This window comes from Saccopteryx leptura, chromosome 3 (genome assembly GCF_036850995.1).
Source record: "Saccopteryx leptura isolate mSacLep1 chromosome 3, mSacLep1_pri_phased_curated, whole genome shotgun sequence".
Lineage (NCBI taxonomy): Eukaryota > Metazoa > Chordata > Mammalia > Chiroptera > Emballonuridae > Saccopteryx > Saccopteryx leptura.
Window position 1 is genome coordinate 51,936,690 of NC_089505.1, and position 14,791 is coordinate 51,951,480.

General features: G+C 41.4%; 1 protein-coding gene across 3 annotated transcripts in view; it reads left to right on the plus strand.

Annotated features, from left to right (window-relative positions):
• Nucleotides 1–1,655: 1,655 nt before the first annotated feature.
• CDK19 (cyclin dependent kinase 19) overlaps nt 1,656–14,791 on the plus strand; it is a 232,043-nt gene continuing 218,907 nt past the window's right edge. For 2 of the 3 annotated variants that reach the window (XM_066373466.1, XM_066373468.1), the window contains exon 1: nt 1,969–2,102. In XM_066373466.1, the coding sequence (XP_066229563.1) occupies nt 1,982–2,102 (121 nt within the window). In that variant the 5' untranslated portion in view covers nt 1,969–1,981. Of the gene's footprint in view, nt 2,103–14,791 lie in introns of all 3 variants that reach the window. The other variant, XM_066373467.1, reaches the window with a different exon arrangement.

Consider the following 14,791-nt stretch of genomic DNA (forward strand, 5'->3'; position numbering starts at 1 on the left):
AAATTTTTTAAACTTAAACTATATAGGTAGGTACATTGTTATTAACTTAACTAGGGTACTCCTAAGCTGTCCTTTGTGTCTACATGTGGTATTTTGTGGAAGAGCCACACTCAGGGGCCAAAGAGCCACATGTGGCTCGCGAGCTGCCGTTTGCCGACCATTGGTATAGTACATGTCAGTTCTGTCTGAAATAATTCCCTCCTCTCAACTTGGCACTTGTCTTCCAAATAAGGTTCTTTAAATTTTGGCTCAGGCCTACACCCTTTATGATGCCAACCCCGAGTCCTCTAGTAGTCCTCCTATGCTACCATCGTGTATTGTACCCATAGTTTATTTTTGTTTGCATGTCTATTTCTTCAATAGGTTTTAGCTCCCTGACAGAAAAAAGATCAGTTTTCATATGGCATCTTTAGCAGAGAAATTCAGAAACTTCCTTATTTACTTCAGGTTCTGAGGAAGTTTCACAGGGAACTTACTGTTGTAGTAAATAAACCATCCTCCTTCCTCCTCCTTCTAGTTGTCTAATTTTTTTTTTTAACAGAAGCTATCAGGCAAGTAACTGTTCACTTCCCTTACTACTTCAGATAGGCTTGACCATTCCCTCCTTTTGTTGCCACTGACTGTAGTACAGTATATAAGTGCCGTACTAGCACCAATCCTGTTTAAGATTGTATCCCAAGCATCTTATGCAGACAATAATGAAATGAATGGGTATGTTTACCCTGATTAAGGAGCTTCTTAAACATTCCAGGAGAACGTCACCAGCATGCATACACCGTAAAAAAACTTAACAATCCAAGTCAAATGATTGTTTTTAAAACGCTGCATCCTCCAAGCACTTCGTTCTGAGACATAGCCTGGCTACGGAAACTTCAAATGCTAGGAGGGGGCCAAGACTAGAAGGCTAACGAAAAGAATGATTAGCTGTTACAGGGTTCAGAAGTTTTATTTTCTTCTCAGGCCGATGCTAGAACTAGGAAACAGCTGAACGTTCAGCGGTTGAAATACGGTTTTTGCAACATCAAAAAAAAAAAAAAAAAAAAAAAAAAGACTAACCTATCAGTAAGAACTTGGCACATTCAATTATCAATCGAGAGCGATAAAGCCAAAGCCTGAGGGATACCCACGTACCAAAGAGGACGTCATTCTCTATTCTCCACCAATGAGTAGTTGGACGGGGGCGGGGCAACAGGCGGACCAAGTGCAACGAAAAACAATTTGCAGTACAACTGTGCTAACCACACTCCTCGCCTCTCTCACCACTGGAACAAACTCCTGAGTAGGTGTTTGTTAAGTACTTTCCACTCTCCTTGCCCGCGGACAGTTAAAGTGAAGTCTGTTCCTCATACCAGAACTAGGGCCTTCTTTCCATCAGCTCCCACAATCTTGCAGAAAGACCTGCAACTTCCCGCTCTCTACCTTCACAGGAACTGCCAGACCAGCGTTACCTGAGGGGGCGGGATGGCCTCAGTGCGCAGGCGTGCCTGCCTCGCGGGGCGAGACAGTAGCGACTCAAGGCAACCTGGGAGCTGTATTTCTTTTACTTCTAAAACTCAAGAGCTCTTGGGGCCTTTGGAACTACATTTCCCAAGAGCCTTCGCAACCTCCTGGCGGGAGGGTTGGTTTGTTAATGAGCTCGAGGAAGCCGCGGCGCGGCCCACCAGGTTCCAAAACAAGGAAATGAAGGGGGGAGGCGGGACTGAGTTGTCTGCAGGAGCCGTCGCCGCCGCTGCCGCCGCCGCCGCCGAGGAGGCGGAGGAGGAGGATCAGGACGAGGACGTGGTGGAGGAGGTGGCTGCCGCGACCGCCGAGGAGTCCTTTGCTGAAGGCGGATCGCGGGGTGGCGGGTGGCGCGCGTGCGCGCGCGCCCGACAGGCGGCTGTTGAAGAAGTGGAGCGTCGGTCGCGGGGGGAGTAGGAGGAGGGACTGAGCAGCGGCCCCCGCGTCCCGGTGCCTCTATGGGGGAAGCAGACAATGGATTATGATTTCAAGGCGAAGCTGGCGGCGGAGCGGGAGCGGGTGGAGGATTTGTTTGAGTACGAAGGGTGCAAAGTGGGACGCGGCACCTACGGGCACGTCTACAAGGCGAGGCGGAAAGATGGGTAAGAGCAGGGGCGCGGGAGTAGGCTTGCTTGGGTCCTCGCCCTGCCCGCCACTGCGCGGGATGGGTGGGTCGGAGCCCGGCCGGGCCGTGCCCGAGGGGCGAGGCGGAGGGGTCGCGGAGCCGTGTCCGGGGCGGACTCTGAGGAATGTGGGTTCTGCCTGTGCCCCGCGCCGCCCGGTCGTCCCCTCGAACTCTCGCAGCGCAGCTTAGTCCAGGGGCGCCGGTCCCGGCCGGGAGGGAGCTCTCCGCGTGTGTGGAGCTGGTGGACGCAAGTTGGGACTTGGTTTGGAGGTGGAGTTTGTGGGGTCTGGTCTCCTGTGGAGACACGGAGGGCTGGGAGAGCTCCGCCGAGGAGTTGCGGCTCCGGCCCTGGGCTGGTGACGGTCGTGGTGAACTTCCAATCGGCTGAGCGCCTCCCGGGGGCGGCGGTTTGAAACCTCGCCGGGGAGCCCGTCGGGCGGTCGAGCGCCGGCGTCCCAGACAGACTCTCGGGTCTGACCCCCGGGCACCTCTGCCCCGGGCGCCGGCCAGTCCTTTGGCCCCTCCGCGCAGTCCCTCGCGTCCCTGTCTGTACTCGGCGATTCCGCTTTCTCACATTCTGAGTCCCGCACCTTCCTTCGAATGTAGTACCTCCGGAGAGATGAACTGCGTTTTGCTCGCAGAATGTTGAGTTTGTCTAATTCTCTGGTAACTCAGTTCCGCCCACCTGGGTCTTCTTACGTCCTCCATTCCATCCTTTGCCAGATGACTGCATGCTGGGTTTTATCGAGCATCTAGAATGTCCAGAATGGAATGCGGAGCGACACAGATCTGGGCCCGAACCTTTGTTATCTAGGGAGTTGAGAACAAGAGGAACCCCTTAGGAATCCCTTACTGATTGTTCACTTAAGACTAGGCGAGCTGGGCAATGAATGTGTTGAGAACACCTCTCCTTCGTCCGGGAGGGTTTTCGGGCTTGCACTGCGGGGCAGGTGGAACCAGCTCCCTGCCAGTCGTCACCTCACTGCCCATTTTGACAGGAATTCCCCTCCCCCAGTGTGAGGGCGCTTAGGAACATTTGCTTGTCTCTCTTAGACTTTAAAGATTGTTAAACTTTATGGAAGAGTTTTTGGGATCCTGGCGGAACATTTCTGAATAAACTGAATGTCAGTCACAATGACATTAGAAACTTTAAAGTGCTGCTTACCGTTCTGCGCACCCTGTTGTAATTGATATGGTTGATCTATGAACTCGAGGACCAAAGTAGGTAGTGTGTACGTGTGTGCTAATTTCACACAGGGAATGAAAAAGCACACTTCATAAATTGCTTTATCAGAAAACGTGAAAATTAAGAGGTACTATAAAATTGTAAATATTTTTTTTCTGTAATAACTGAAGCGGCCTCATAGTATTCAGTTTATAAACTTTCTTTCATAATTCTTTTAGTTAATTGCCAGGTGTCCTTCAAGGAATATCTTAGAATTTGAGGAACTATAATTAACTTATATTTTGTTTTTGGATTATCCGTTCTACTTGTTATACTGGTGTTCCTGTGGGACTCTTAATTCAGGTAAATTTGGGGAAAGCACATCTAATTGGACATTGGCATAACAAAACAAATCAGATGTGCTGTTTTTCATACTCCTCATGCTGACTTTGTAATATACTTCATCTGGAATTTTAAATATTTATTTTGAATTTTTTTGTTAAAATAGTGGGTGACTTTTGAGAAAAATTAAAAATTCTGGTTTTGAATTGTATTTGAATAGTACAGGCTACAACAAAAACTAGGTAATTTAATTTCTGCTCCTATTTGTTCTTTTAAAATATTTTCCCCTCTAATAAAGTTTTTGATTTGAATATACTTTCTTCTTGAGTGAAATTTATTTTATTAGAATTAATGAAGATTGTTTAGTAAAGATCAGTTTGTCTATCTCTAAAATATTGTAGTTTAAACAAAACTTGAAGGATGTGAAAGTATTAGGTTTTAATCACTGCATTACTTGTAAGAAAAGTCTAAGTAAAGGTTTTTTCCTTTGGACCAAGGGTCTCGTTGAGATTTGAGGCTAAACACCCACAACTCTTGTTGTGGTTTGTAGTAGGATTGGTTTGATGTTCATTGATACCAGCAATTTGAAAGAAAAAATGTTTAGTGATGGTTCTAAACTGTAATATGGATTTGCTTAGTAAAGGATTTTACACTCTGATCATGGTAAATTACAGTTTAGCTTTTAACATGATTTATTTTAGTTAACTCAGAAAAGTGTATAATTTTATTTTAGGGAGCAGAAAAATCACACGGGTACCTTAAAGAGAAATTATTCTAATGTATGTGTATAGTATTATAGTATACTATATAACCAAGAAATTGTTTAGTCTTTAGAAGAAACACTGGAAGAAGTAATATAATGTCATTAGAAAAGACTCTGCTTATAGTTTAATATTATAATTTACAAAATTTTAGAATTTTTAAATCTATTTTTCTGAAGCTGGAAACGGGGAGAGACAGTCAGACTCCCGCATGCGCCCTACCAGGATCCACCCGGCACGCCCACCAGGGGGCGACGCTCTGCCCACCAGGGGGCGATGCTCTGTTGCTACCAGAGCCACTCTAGCGCCTGGGGCAGAGGCCAAGGAGGAGCCATCCCCAGCGCCCGGGCCATCTTTGCTCCAATGGAGCCTCGGCTGCGGGAGGGGAAGAGAGAGACAGAGAGGAGGGAGAGGGGGAGGGGTGGAGAAGCAGATGGGCGTTTCTCCTGTGTGTCCTGGCTGGGAATCGAACCTGGGACTTCTGCACGCCAGGCCAACGCTCTACCACTGAGCCAACTGGCCAGGGCTAGAATTAAAAAAATATATATAATTTTAATTCTACATAAATTTAGAACAGTCTGGAAAATACATCTGGGTTTTTCACCTTTAAATTTTATTGTCTTTTTGTTTTGAAGGAAGAGAGTCTTTTGATCCAACTATTTTATTTTTAAAAATCAGGCTTTAAGTTATTTTTTTATTTTTATTTTTTTAATTTATTCATTTTAGAGAGGAGAGAGAGTGAGAGAGAGAGAGAGAGAGAAAGGGGGGAGGAGCAGGAAGCATCAACTTCCATATGTGCCTTGACCAGAAAAGGCAGGGTTTCGAACCAGCGATCTCAGCGTTCCAGGTTGATGCTTTATCCACTGCGCCACCACAGGTCAAGCCTAAAAGTTATTCTTGAAGAGAAACAAGTTCAGGATATTTCTAACTTTTTTGTATGAGAGGAATTTGTAATACAGTTTTTCTTTCAACATTAGTAAAAAGTCACACATTAGTTCATGCTTACAAATCTTGAGACTATATTTCTCAAGTTTGAAACACTGTTTTGATTGATAAAGGAATATTTGTTAAAAAGCTCTTTGTCAGTAAGAGGTTCAGACAAACATGATTCCATAGGATAGTGTTATGTCTGAAAACCTGTACCCAACAATACTACTATTCAACTTTGCAGACATTCATTTAGTCTTTTGAACCACTGCAATAAAAGAATGCTCCTTTTTGGAGATGTTTTTGAAAGATCCTTAGTAGTTGAAATTGAAATGGCTGACAGACTTGTTACAGAGTTTCAGTTTTGCCTTAGGGTTTCAGACGAGTAGTTGATGACTGTACCCTAATGTGTGTCATGAATCTTGTACAAATAAATGTAGTCGGTAAATAATAGATATAATAGTGTTTGCCTATTTTTGAAAGATTTTTCAATTTGGTTCATTGTTAAAGAGATGATTGTACTTGCAGTTTTTAAAGACCTCCTGAAATTAAAGATGTATGATTATAGCATTTTAGAATTTTCAAGAATTTTGGATCATCTAGTCTAATTTCCTCTTTTTTCAAATGAGAAAACCAAAGCTTTTAGAATTGTCATGCCGACAGTCTCACAGCAAAGACAATCCTGAAATCCAGATCTCTTGACTCTGAGTTAATTGCATTTCTAATGTGTTTTTCATCTTAATACTATGGGAGGAAAAACAAAGGCCTTCAGTTTTGACAGTTTTATTGTATGAACATTTTTCATGCAGATCATACATGTAACCAAAAAATATGGAAAAAGGAAAATAATCACATAAGAGGGACATTTTAAAACAGTAGATGTGCTGATGTATGGATTCTACCACATGTAGCTGCTTCTCTTCATCTGTCATTACTTTTGGCTGTCTTCTGATTTGCACAGTAGCTGATTGGTCTCTGCCATTAGTCTTTTCTCACTGTTGTCCAACGTCAAAGTTGCTTTTGATGTCATTTTCCTACAAAATGAAATAAATCATGTAATATCTCTTATTGCAAAAACGGTACATTCTCTGAGGTTCAAACAGTCACATGGATCTTAATTCTTTAGTTTAGCATGTAAAAGGTATTTGCATTTAGATTCTAAGTTAGTCTTTACACCTACTATAAACTCCCTCCTTTTTTCTGCTGTGTTCAAGTCATATGCTTCTGTAGCATTGAACTACTCATCTTTTAAGACCTTGGTAAGTTCTTTTCATGTCTCATTTTTTCTACATTCAAATTAGAATGGTGGTGCTCTGCCTTTCCTCCCTCTCCTCACTTTCATAGACTGGCAAACTCCTGCTTATACTTCAATACCCAATTCAAATAGCTTTTCTTCTAGAAGCCTTCCCTTATTTGCCCAGTATACTCATTAGCTGTGTTCTTATGTGTATAATATTACTGTGATATTAATCTGCCCCTTAAACTATTATGGAAAATAATCACAGATAAGAGACATTGCCTTGTACAGGGTTGGGCATATAATGCACACTCAAAATTTGTATTTTAAAAAAGTCCTAAATTGGTAAACATGCTTCACTGACATTTTTAGTTATTGTTTTGAAAGCCTGAAATATAGTCATATTGCATGAGATAAGTGGTTAAATATAAATATTAATATTTCTGTAGCAGTAAGTCTAGTGTAAAATTTTTTGTAAGGAATTATATGGTGCTTTTCAATACAGTTGAAACATTTATTTTAATAGCTTGATTAAACTTTTTTTTTACAGAGAAAGAGAGAGGGATAGACAGGGATAGACAGGAATGGAGAGATGAGAAGCATCAATCATTAGTTTTTCCTTGCGCATTGCGACACCTTAGTTGTTCATTGATTGCTTTCTCATATGTGCCTTGACCATGGGCCTTAAGCAGACCCAGTAACCCCTTGCTCAAGCCAGCGACCTTGGGTCTAAGCTGGTGAAGCTGTGCTCAAACCAGATGAGCCCACGCTCAAGCTGGTGACCTATGGGTCTCGAACCTGGGTCTTCTGCATCCCAGTCTGACACTTTATCCACTGCGCCACCATCTGGTCAAGCTAAACATTTTTTTTTTTAATTATTAAGCATTTTTTTTTGTCTTTTAGGCTACCTCTTAAAATTTCTAGACTGTAGTTACCTATCTTCCATGTTTTTACTACCTATTTTATAGAGATGCTTAGAAATGTCAGCATTCAAACGTTTTAGGATTTTTTTTGATATGAATTTGTTAAAAAATTTAAGTATCTTGCCTGACTTGGTGGTGGTGCAGTGGGTAAAAGCGTTGACCTGGAATGCTGAGGTCGCCGGTTTGAAACCCTAGGCTTGCCTGGTCAAGGCACATATGGGAGTTGATGCTTCCTGCTCCTCCCTCTGTTCTTTCTATCTCTTTCCTCTCTCTGTCTCTTTCTCTGTGTCTCATTTCTCTAAAAAAATGAATAAATAAAATGTAAAAAATTAAGTATCTTTAGCACTTAGTAAATCAAGTAGACACTGGTTTATGTTTAATTGGTTCTTCATTTATGCAATGCAAGCTTTCAAAACTTTATTTTTAAGGCCCAAGGGAAATGTTCTTTTCAATGAAATTGAGCAGTAGTTGACAAACATTTTCTGTAAGGAGGCAGATACTACATATTTTAGGTTTTGTGGGCCATGCTGTCTGTGTTGCAATTGAATCTGCTGTTGTAGTGCCAAAGTATCCACAGACATTCTGTAAATGAACAAATTAGAATAGCTGTGTTTTATAAATAGAACTTTATTTTCAAAAACAGGTGGTGGGCGGGATTTGGCCACACTGGCTCTAGTTTGCCAAGCCTTAGACCAGGGCAGTGATGTTATGTACAACTTTCTGCAGTGATGGAAACACACTTGTGCTATCCAGTATGGTAGCCACTAGCCACATATGGCTCAAGAAACATGATTAGTGTGCCTGAGAAACTGGCTAGTAGTTATAATAATGGACTGCACAGGTTTAGAGTTTTTAGAATATGTAGCTTAGCAACACATTTATAACTAATTCATGACATGACCTATTAATAAAAACATATAATTGATAGTGTGGAGAAATGAAATGGGAAAGATAAAGATGCTCCTGTCTTTTCTTTCAAGTTATAGGTGAAATTTTGAGGTGAAAAAAGTTTGACAAAGCAAACCAATATTGAAACTGAAAAACTCAATTTGTGAACAGAATCAAGGATGTTTGATTACTTTTTCCAGAAAGTGTTTGAAAAAAAAAAGTGTATTTAGTTGATAAGTGCATGTGCATAAAAAGATATATAATGTAATATCAGCTTTCCTTTTGCCAGCCACCCTTATTTCTTTCTATAAGCAACTATTCTTGGTTTTCCTTTTTATAGAGATTTTCTTGGGAGCTGTGTGTTTAATGATAAATGGTAGTACACTTTCTTCTCTATATATTTAACCTTACACATTACTTGAAGATAATTACATATCTTATGTACTGAGATGCCTAGTTCTTCTTAGTAGTTTTATTGTATTTTATTGAATTTATCCCTCTCGAACATTTAGGCCATCTCCAGTCTTTTGCTACTAACACTGCAGTGAATATCCTAGTAAGTACAGTATTTGTGCATATTAGTATAGCCGTAAATTAAATTCCTAGAAGCTGCTTACCTTTGGAAGTAGTGGCTTGAAATGATTTATTAATATGGTGCTGCACAAAATATAAATTTCTAAAGACTAGAGACAGGGAGCTGAGAATAAGAAAGAAATATTACGGCTTCTAAAATAATTATCAATACATAAATATGAGTTCTAAACCAGTAGTTTCCTATAGGAAGTAGGAGTTACTGGTTTAGCTAGCAGCATGGGAAAGGTATGTCTCTGAGTTTTAGAAAAATGTAGACCTATGGGAAGGTTTTTTTTGTTTTTTTTTTTGTATTTTTCTGAAGCTGGAAACGGGGAGAGACAGTCAGACAGACTCCCGCATGCGCCCGACCGGGATCCACCTGGCACGCCCACCAGGGGGCGATGCTCTGCCGCGACCAGAGCCACTCCAGCGCCTGGGGCAGAGGCCAAGGAGCCATCCCCAGCGCCCAGGCCATCCTAGCTCCAATGGAGCCTTGGCTGCGGGAGGGGAAGAGAGAGACAGAGAGGAAGGAGGGGGTGGGGGTGGAGAAGCAAATGGGCGCTTCTCCTATGTGCCCTGGCTGGGAATCGAACCCGGGTGCCCCGCACGCCAGGCCGACGCTCTACCGCTGAGCCAACTGGCCAGGGCCGGGAAGGTTTTTGATGAATTAAGAATTTTACTTTTGTGTACTATATTTTTGAACTGAATATGCTGAATAAAAAATTAACATGTGATGTTAAAATATGTATTATTTTTGCAAAATGCTCAAGTAGCTCAGTGAAGGTTAGACAATGTAGAAGACATAGGCAATTCATTAGAAATTTTCTTGATGGTAAACGATTAGAGTCAGAGTATTTGGCTAATGTGTTTTTAAAGATCAGCTTGTTCCTTATCTTGTCATGTTGTGATCTGTAATGTTAGTGCTGTTTTGGATTCCAAAAGAAAGTAACAAGACACTTGTTTTTCAGAGAGCATTTAAGTATTTGAAGTGCTAGCATGACTATGCTTTAAAAAACGGGTAGTTTTTTAGGTCTACAACCATAAAGAATAGCTAACAACGCTATTTAAAGATTTTTCACCATTTATAAATAGCTGTTAGTCTAACAGTTCCTGTAGTAGCTGTTTTGAGCATGCATTGTACAGGATAAAAGAGAGTCTCAAGAGACACGGCAGGATGTAATTCAGGATACAAATGTACTGTAGTAGTTTTTATTGAGGGTTTGAGTTCTTAGCCAGAAGTCAGTAATGGCTCCAAGATGAATAAAAACCTGTGAAGTCCTCAATAATTTGTTTTTTTTAAATGTTTTTAATTTTTAATATATGAAATCTTTTTACAGGAAAAGCACAGGCTTCAAATCTGTTGTGTATTTTCTTTCTTTCTTTAAATGAAATGATTTTGTTTGTTTGAAGATTTTTTTTATTGATATTAGAGCAGAAAGAGAGAAAGGTAGGGTGCAGGGAGAAGCAGGAAGCATCAACTCATAGTTGCTTCTTGTATGTGCATTGACCAGGCAAGCCCAGGGTTTCAAACCGGCGACCTCAGCATTCCAGGTCAGTGCTTTATCCACTGTGCCACCACAGGTCCGGTCTGTTGTGTATTTTCTATTTCAAAATATTATTTCAGCTAGTCTTTATTATTGATGATCTCAGTTACCAAGCTGAATGTAATTAGGAGATGGATTTAATTACCAAGTGGGCCAGTTACCCTTGTTTTGTTCTGTGACCAGAGACCAAAGCCCTGTCATGGCCAAATGTTTTGCAGATATTTGTAGATATTTACATTTGGACAGAGAAGTAAGTCTATGGCTGTTGGAAAATTAAGGCAAAATTTTGGCCTCATGCCTGGGTTAATTGCCTCTTTTTGTAGGAAAGTTATCATTTTCGTTATTAAATAAGGTCACCTAAGGAGTTTGAGGCACAAAGTATGTTACTTTTTACAAAAGTTAGTTTCTTCTTTTCTTTTGCAATGTAATTATTATAGTTTCATTTTAAGGATGACTTCAACACTGAGTGAATCCTGTTTTTTGGCTTTAGATGCAAATTAAAAAAAAATAATGACCTTCCTTCTGAAAAGTTATCAGGGCGCATAATGTGAGCTTATGTGACTTAGTAAACCAGAATTCTATTAACTAATTTCTCAGCAATTAAAAAAATTTTTTATAGTATATTTGTATCAAACTGGAAAAATATTTTTAATGTTTATTTTTTTGTAAAGAGACAGAGACAGCCCTGGCCGGTTGGCTCAGCGGTAGAGCGTCGGCCTAGCGTGCGGAGGACCCGGGTTGGATTCCTGGCCAGGGCACATAGGAGAAGCGCCCGTTTGCTTCTCCACCCCTCCGCCGCGCTTTCCTCTCTGTCTCTCTCTTCCCCTCCCGCAGCCGAGGCTCCATTGGAGCAAAGATGGCCCGGGCGCTGGGGATGGCTCTGTGGCCTCTGCCTCAGGCGCTAGAGTGGCTCTGGTCGCAACATGGCGACGCCCAGGATGGGCAGAGCATCGCCCCCCCTGGTGGGCAGAGCATCGCCCCATGGTGGGCGTGCCGGGTGGATCCCGGCCGGGCGCATGCGGGAGTCTGTCTGACTGTCTCTCCCTGTTTCCAGCTTCAGAAAAATGAAAAAAAAAAAAAAAAAAAAGAGACAGAGACAGAGAGAGGGACAGATAGAGACAGATAGAAAGGGAGAGAGATGAGAAGCATCAATTCTTCGTCGAGGCTCTTTATTTATTTATTTTTCATTTTTTTTTCGTCCAGGCTCTTTAGTTGTTCATTGATTGCTTTCTCATATGTACCTTGACGGTGGGGGTGGGTGGGTTTAGCAGAGCAAGTGACCCCTTGCTCAAGCCAGTGACCTTGGGCTCAAGCCGGTGAGCCTTGCTCAAACCAAATTGAGCCCACGCTCAACTCAAGCTGGAGACCTTGGAGTTTTGAACCTGGGTCTTCTGCATCCCAGTCTGATTGATGCTCTATCCATTGTGCCACTGCCTGGTCAGGCTGTTTATTTTGTTGAGTTTAGAGGCAGGGAGAGATCCAGAGATAGACAGGAACATTGATCTGTTCCTGTGTGTGCCCTGACCAAGGATTGAACTGGCAGCCTTCTGTGCTTCAGGATGATGCTCTAAGTAACTAAGCTATCCGTCCAGGGCTGGAAATATTTTTATGCTATTAAATTTTGTCATGCCTGACCAATTGTACATAGAAGAAAAAGTAAAAGCCTTTTTATTTTTTATTTTTTGAGAGACAGGAAGGAAGAGAATGAGAAGCATCGTCATAGTTGTGTCACTTTTAGTTATTCATTGATTGCTTCTCCTACATGCCTTGAACTGGGGGTTCAAGCCTTGCTAGTGACCCCTTGCTCAAGCCAGAGACCTTGGGCTTCAAGCCAGTGACCTTGGGATCATGTTGATGATCTCATGCTCAAGCAGGGAAGCCTGTGATTGAGCCACGTGAGCTCAGGCTTCTGCTGGCAACCGTGGGGTTTCCAACCTGGGACCTCAGCATCCCAGGTCGAAGCTCTGTCCACTGCGCCACCACTGGTCTAGCAGTAAAAGCTTTTTTATTGTCCACTCACTTCCAAGCTCTCTTCACTTCTCAGGTGAAACTAGTGTTAACTGTTTCTGTATTAGTTTTGCTGGTGCTTACCATTATAACTTTAATTGATACACATATAATTCTGTTTCTTGATTTATCAACTTTTAGACTGTTTCTGTTGACTTTCCATTAGAAAAGCTAAACACAGCGGTAGAGCGTCGGCCTAGCGTGCGGAGGACCCGGGTTCGATTCCCGGCCAGGGCACACAGGAGAAGCGCCCATTTGCTTCTCCACCCCTCCGCCGCACTTTCCTCTCTGTCTCTCTCTTCCCCTCCCGCAGCCAAGGCTCCATTGGAGCAAAGATGGCCCCGGCGCTGGGGATGGCTCTGTGGCCTCTGCCCCAGGCGCTAGAGTGGCTCTGGTCGCAATATGGCGACGCCCAGGATGGGCAGAGCATCGCCCCCTGGTGGGCAGAGCGTCGCCCCATGGTGGGCGTGCCGGGTGGATCCCGGCCGGGCGCATGCGGGAGTCTGTCTGACTGTCTCTCCCCGTTTCCAGCTTCAGAAAAATGGAAAAAAAAAAAAAAAAAAAAAAAAAATTTAAAAAAAAAAAGAAAAGCTAAACAATTTTGTGAAGTCTCAGTAACTCCTATTTTCCCCTTTGCCCGTCTCAACTTTGAAATTTATTACCTTTGTTATTCTTTAACTTTTTATGGCGAATACTTTTATGACTTAAGTATAAACTTAAATTTCTTTTTCTTGATTTCTCAAGATAGTATATGTGATTTTCCTGATACGAATGTTAAGGATGGCAACACATTTCTCTTACTCTTTTTTTTCTCTATCTCCTGATTTTTTTTTTTTTCTTTTACAGAGACAGGGAGAGAGAGTCAAAGAGAAGGATAGATAGGGACAGACAGACAGGAACGGAGGGAGATGAGAAGCATCAATCATCAGTTTTTCGTTGCGACACCTTAGTTGTTCATTGATTGCTTTTTCATATGTGCCTTGACCGTGGGCTTTCAGCAGACCGAGTAACCCCTTGCTTGAGCCAGCGACCTTGAGTTCAAGCTGGTGAGCTAGGCTCGAACCAGATGAGATCGAACTCAAGCTGGCGACCTTGGGGTCTCGAACCTGGGTCCTCAGCGTCCCAGTCCGACGCTCTATCCACTGCACCACCGCCTGATCAGGCTATCTCCTGATTTTTAAAGTATAGTTAATATCGCATCCTGGTCTATTTATTGCTTGTTTGTCTGTGGTTTGATTCTAAAAAGTGAACATTGGAAACCATTCAACAGCCTGAGAATATTATTATTATGAGATTTATTCATTGCTGAATGAATTAGTGTATTGAGACCCATAGAGAATGAATTGTAATCTTGTGTATTAAGTAAGTACTTCTTGAAATAATTTAGGTATTAAGGCCTAATAGATTTTCTTATTTTATTTCGCCCCTTCTTGAAGTCTTCTGGGTCATACTCAGCTAATAGTATTTCTTAGTATACCATGTATGGTTTGTTGGATTCCTTTTTTATTTTTTTGTTTAGTTGAGGGCATTTTTTTTGAGTAGTTTTTTCATATAGGATGTGTAGATTTTCTGAATTTTTGTGTGTCTGATAATGTATTTTGTCCTCATTCTTGATTTATAGTTTGGCTGAATATAGAATTATAGATTAAGAATTTTTTCCTCAAAACCCAAAAATATTGTTTCATGTCTTCTGTTTTTATTTTATTAGAAGATTGTTTACTTCTCTGTCATGTTTTAGGATTTTTCACTTTATGCATGCATTCTGAAATTTCACTAGTCTGTCTAGAAAATACAGGTTTAAAAAATTATTTGGCTTTGTTTTCAGTCTTTTACAGATTATTTTTTTGTATAGTTGACATGTACACAATTTGAATTTTAAAAGTTAAAAAGTGGCATTTATACTGGTCACAAAAATTAGGGGATATTTAAAAATGAATATGAAGTCATAAAAAAGTAATTTTTTATTAAACAAAAACATCAGAAAAGCAAATGACAAGTCAAAGAAAGTTGTTCAATTATGCAAATGAGATACAAAATCAACTTTTATTTCATTGGTGAAAATGCACTCTACAAAAGGCTGAAAGTACTGGAATATCTGTACGTTCCCTGCTCCCCTAATTTTTGTGAGCAATGTAGTAACTTTAGTTGCACTCCTCTTACCTTATGGTCTACTGCTTCACATCTCTTTTCCATTCCTGCCCATTTCTTATGGATCGTTTATTAGGCCCCTTTTTTTATCTTTGGTTTAGGGCAATTTTTACAGCTTATCATTTTTATTTGCTTATTTATTTCCTTTTCT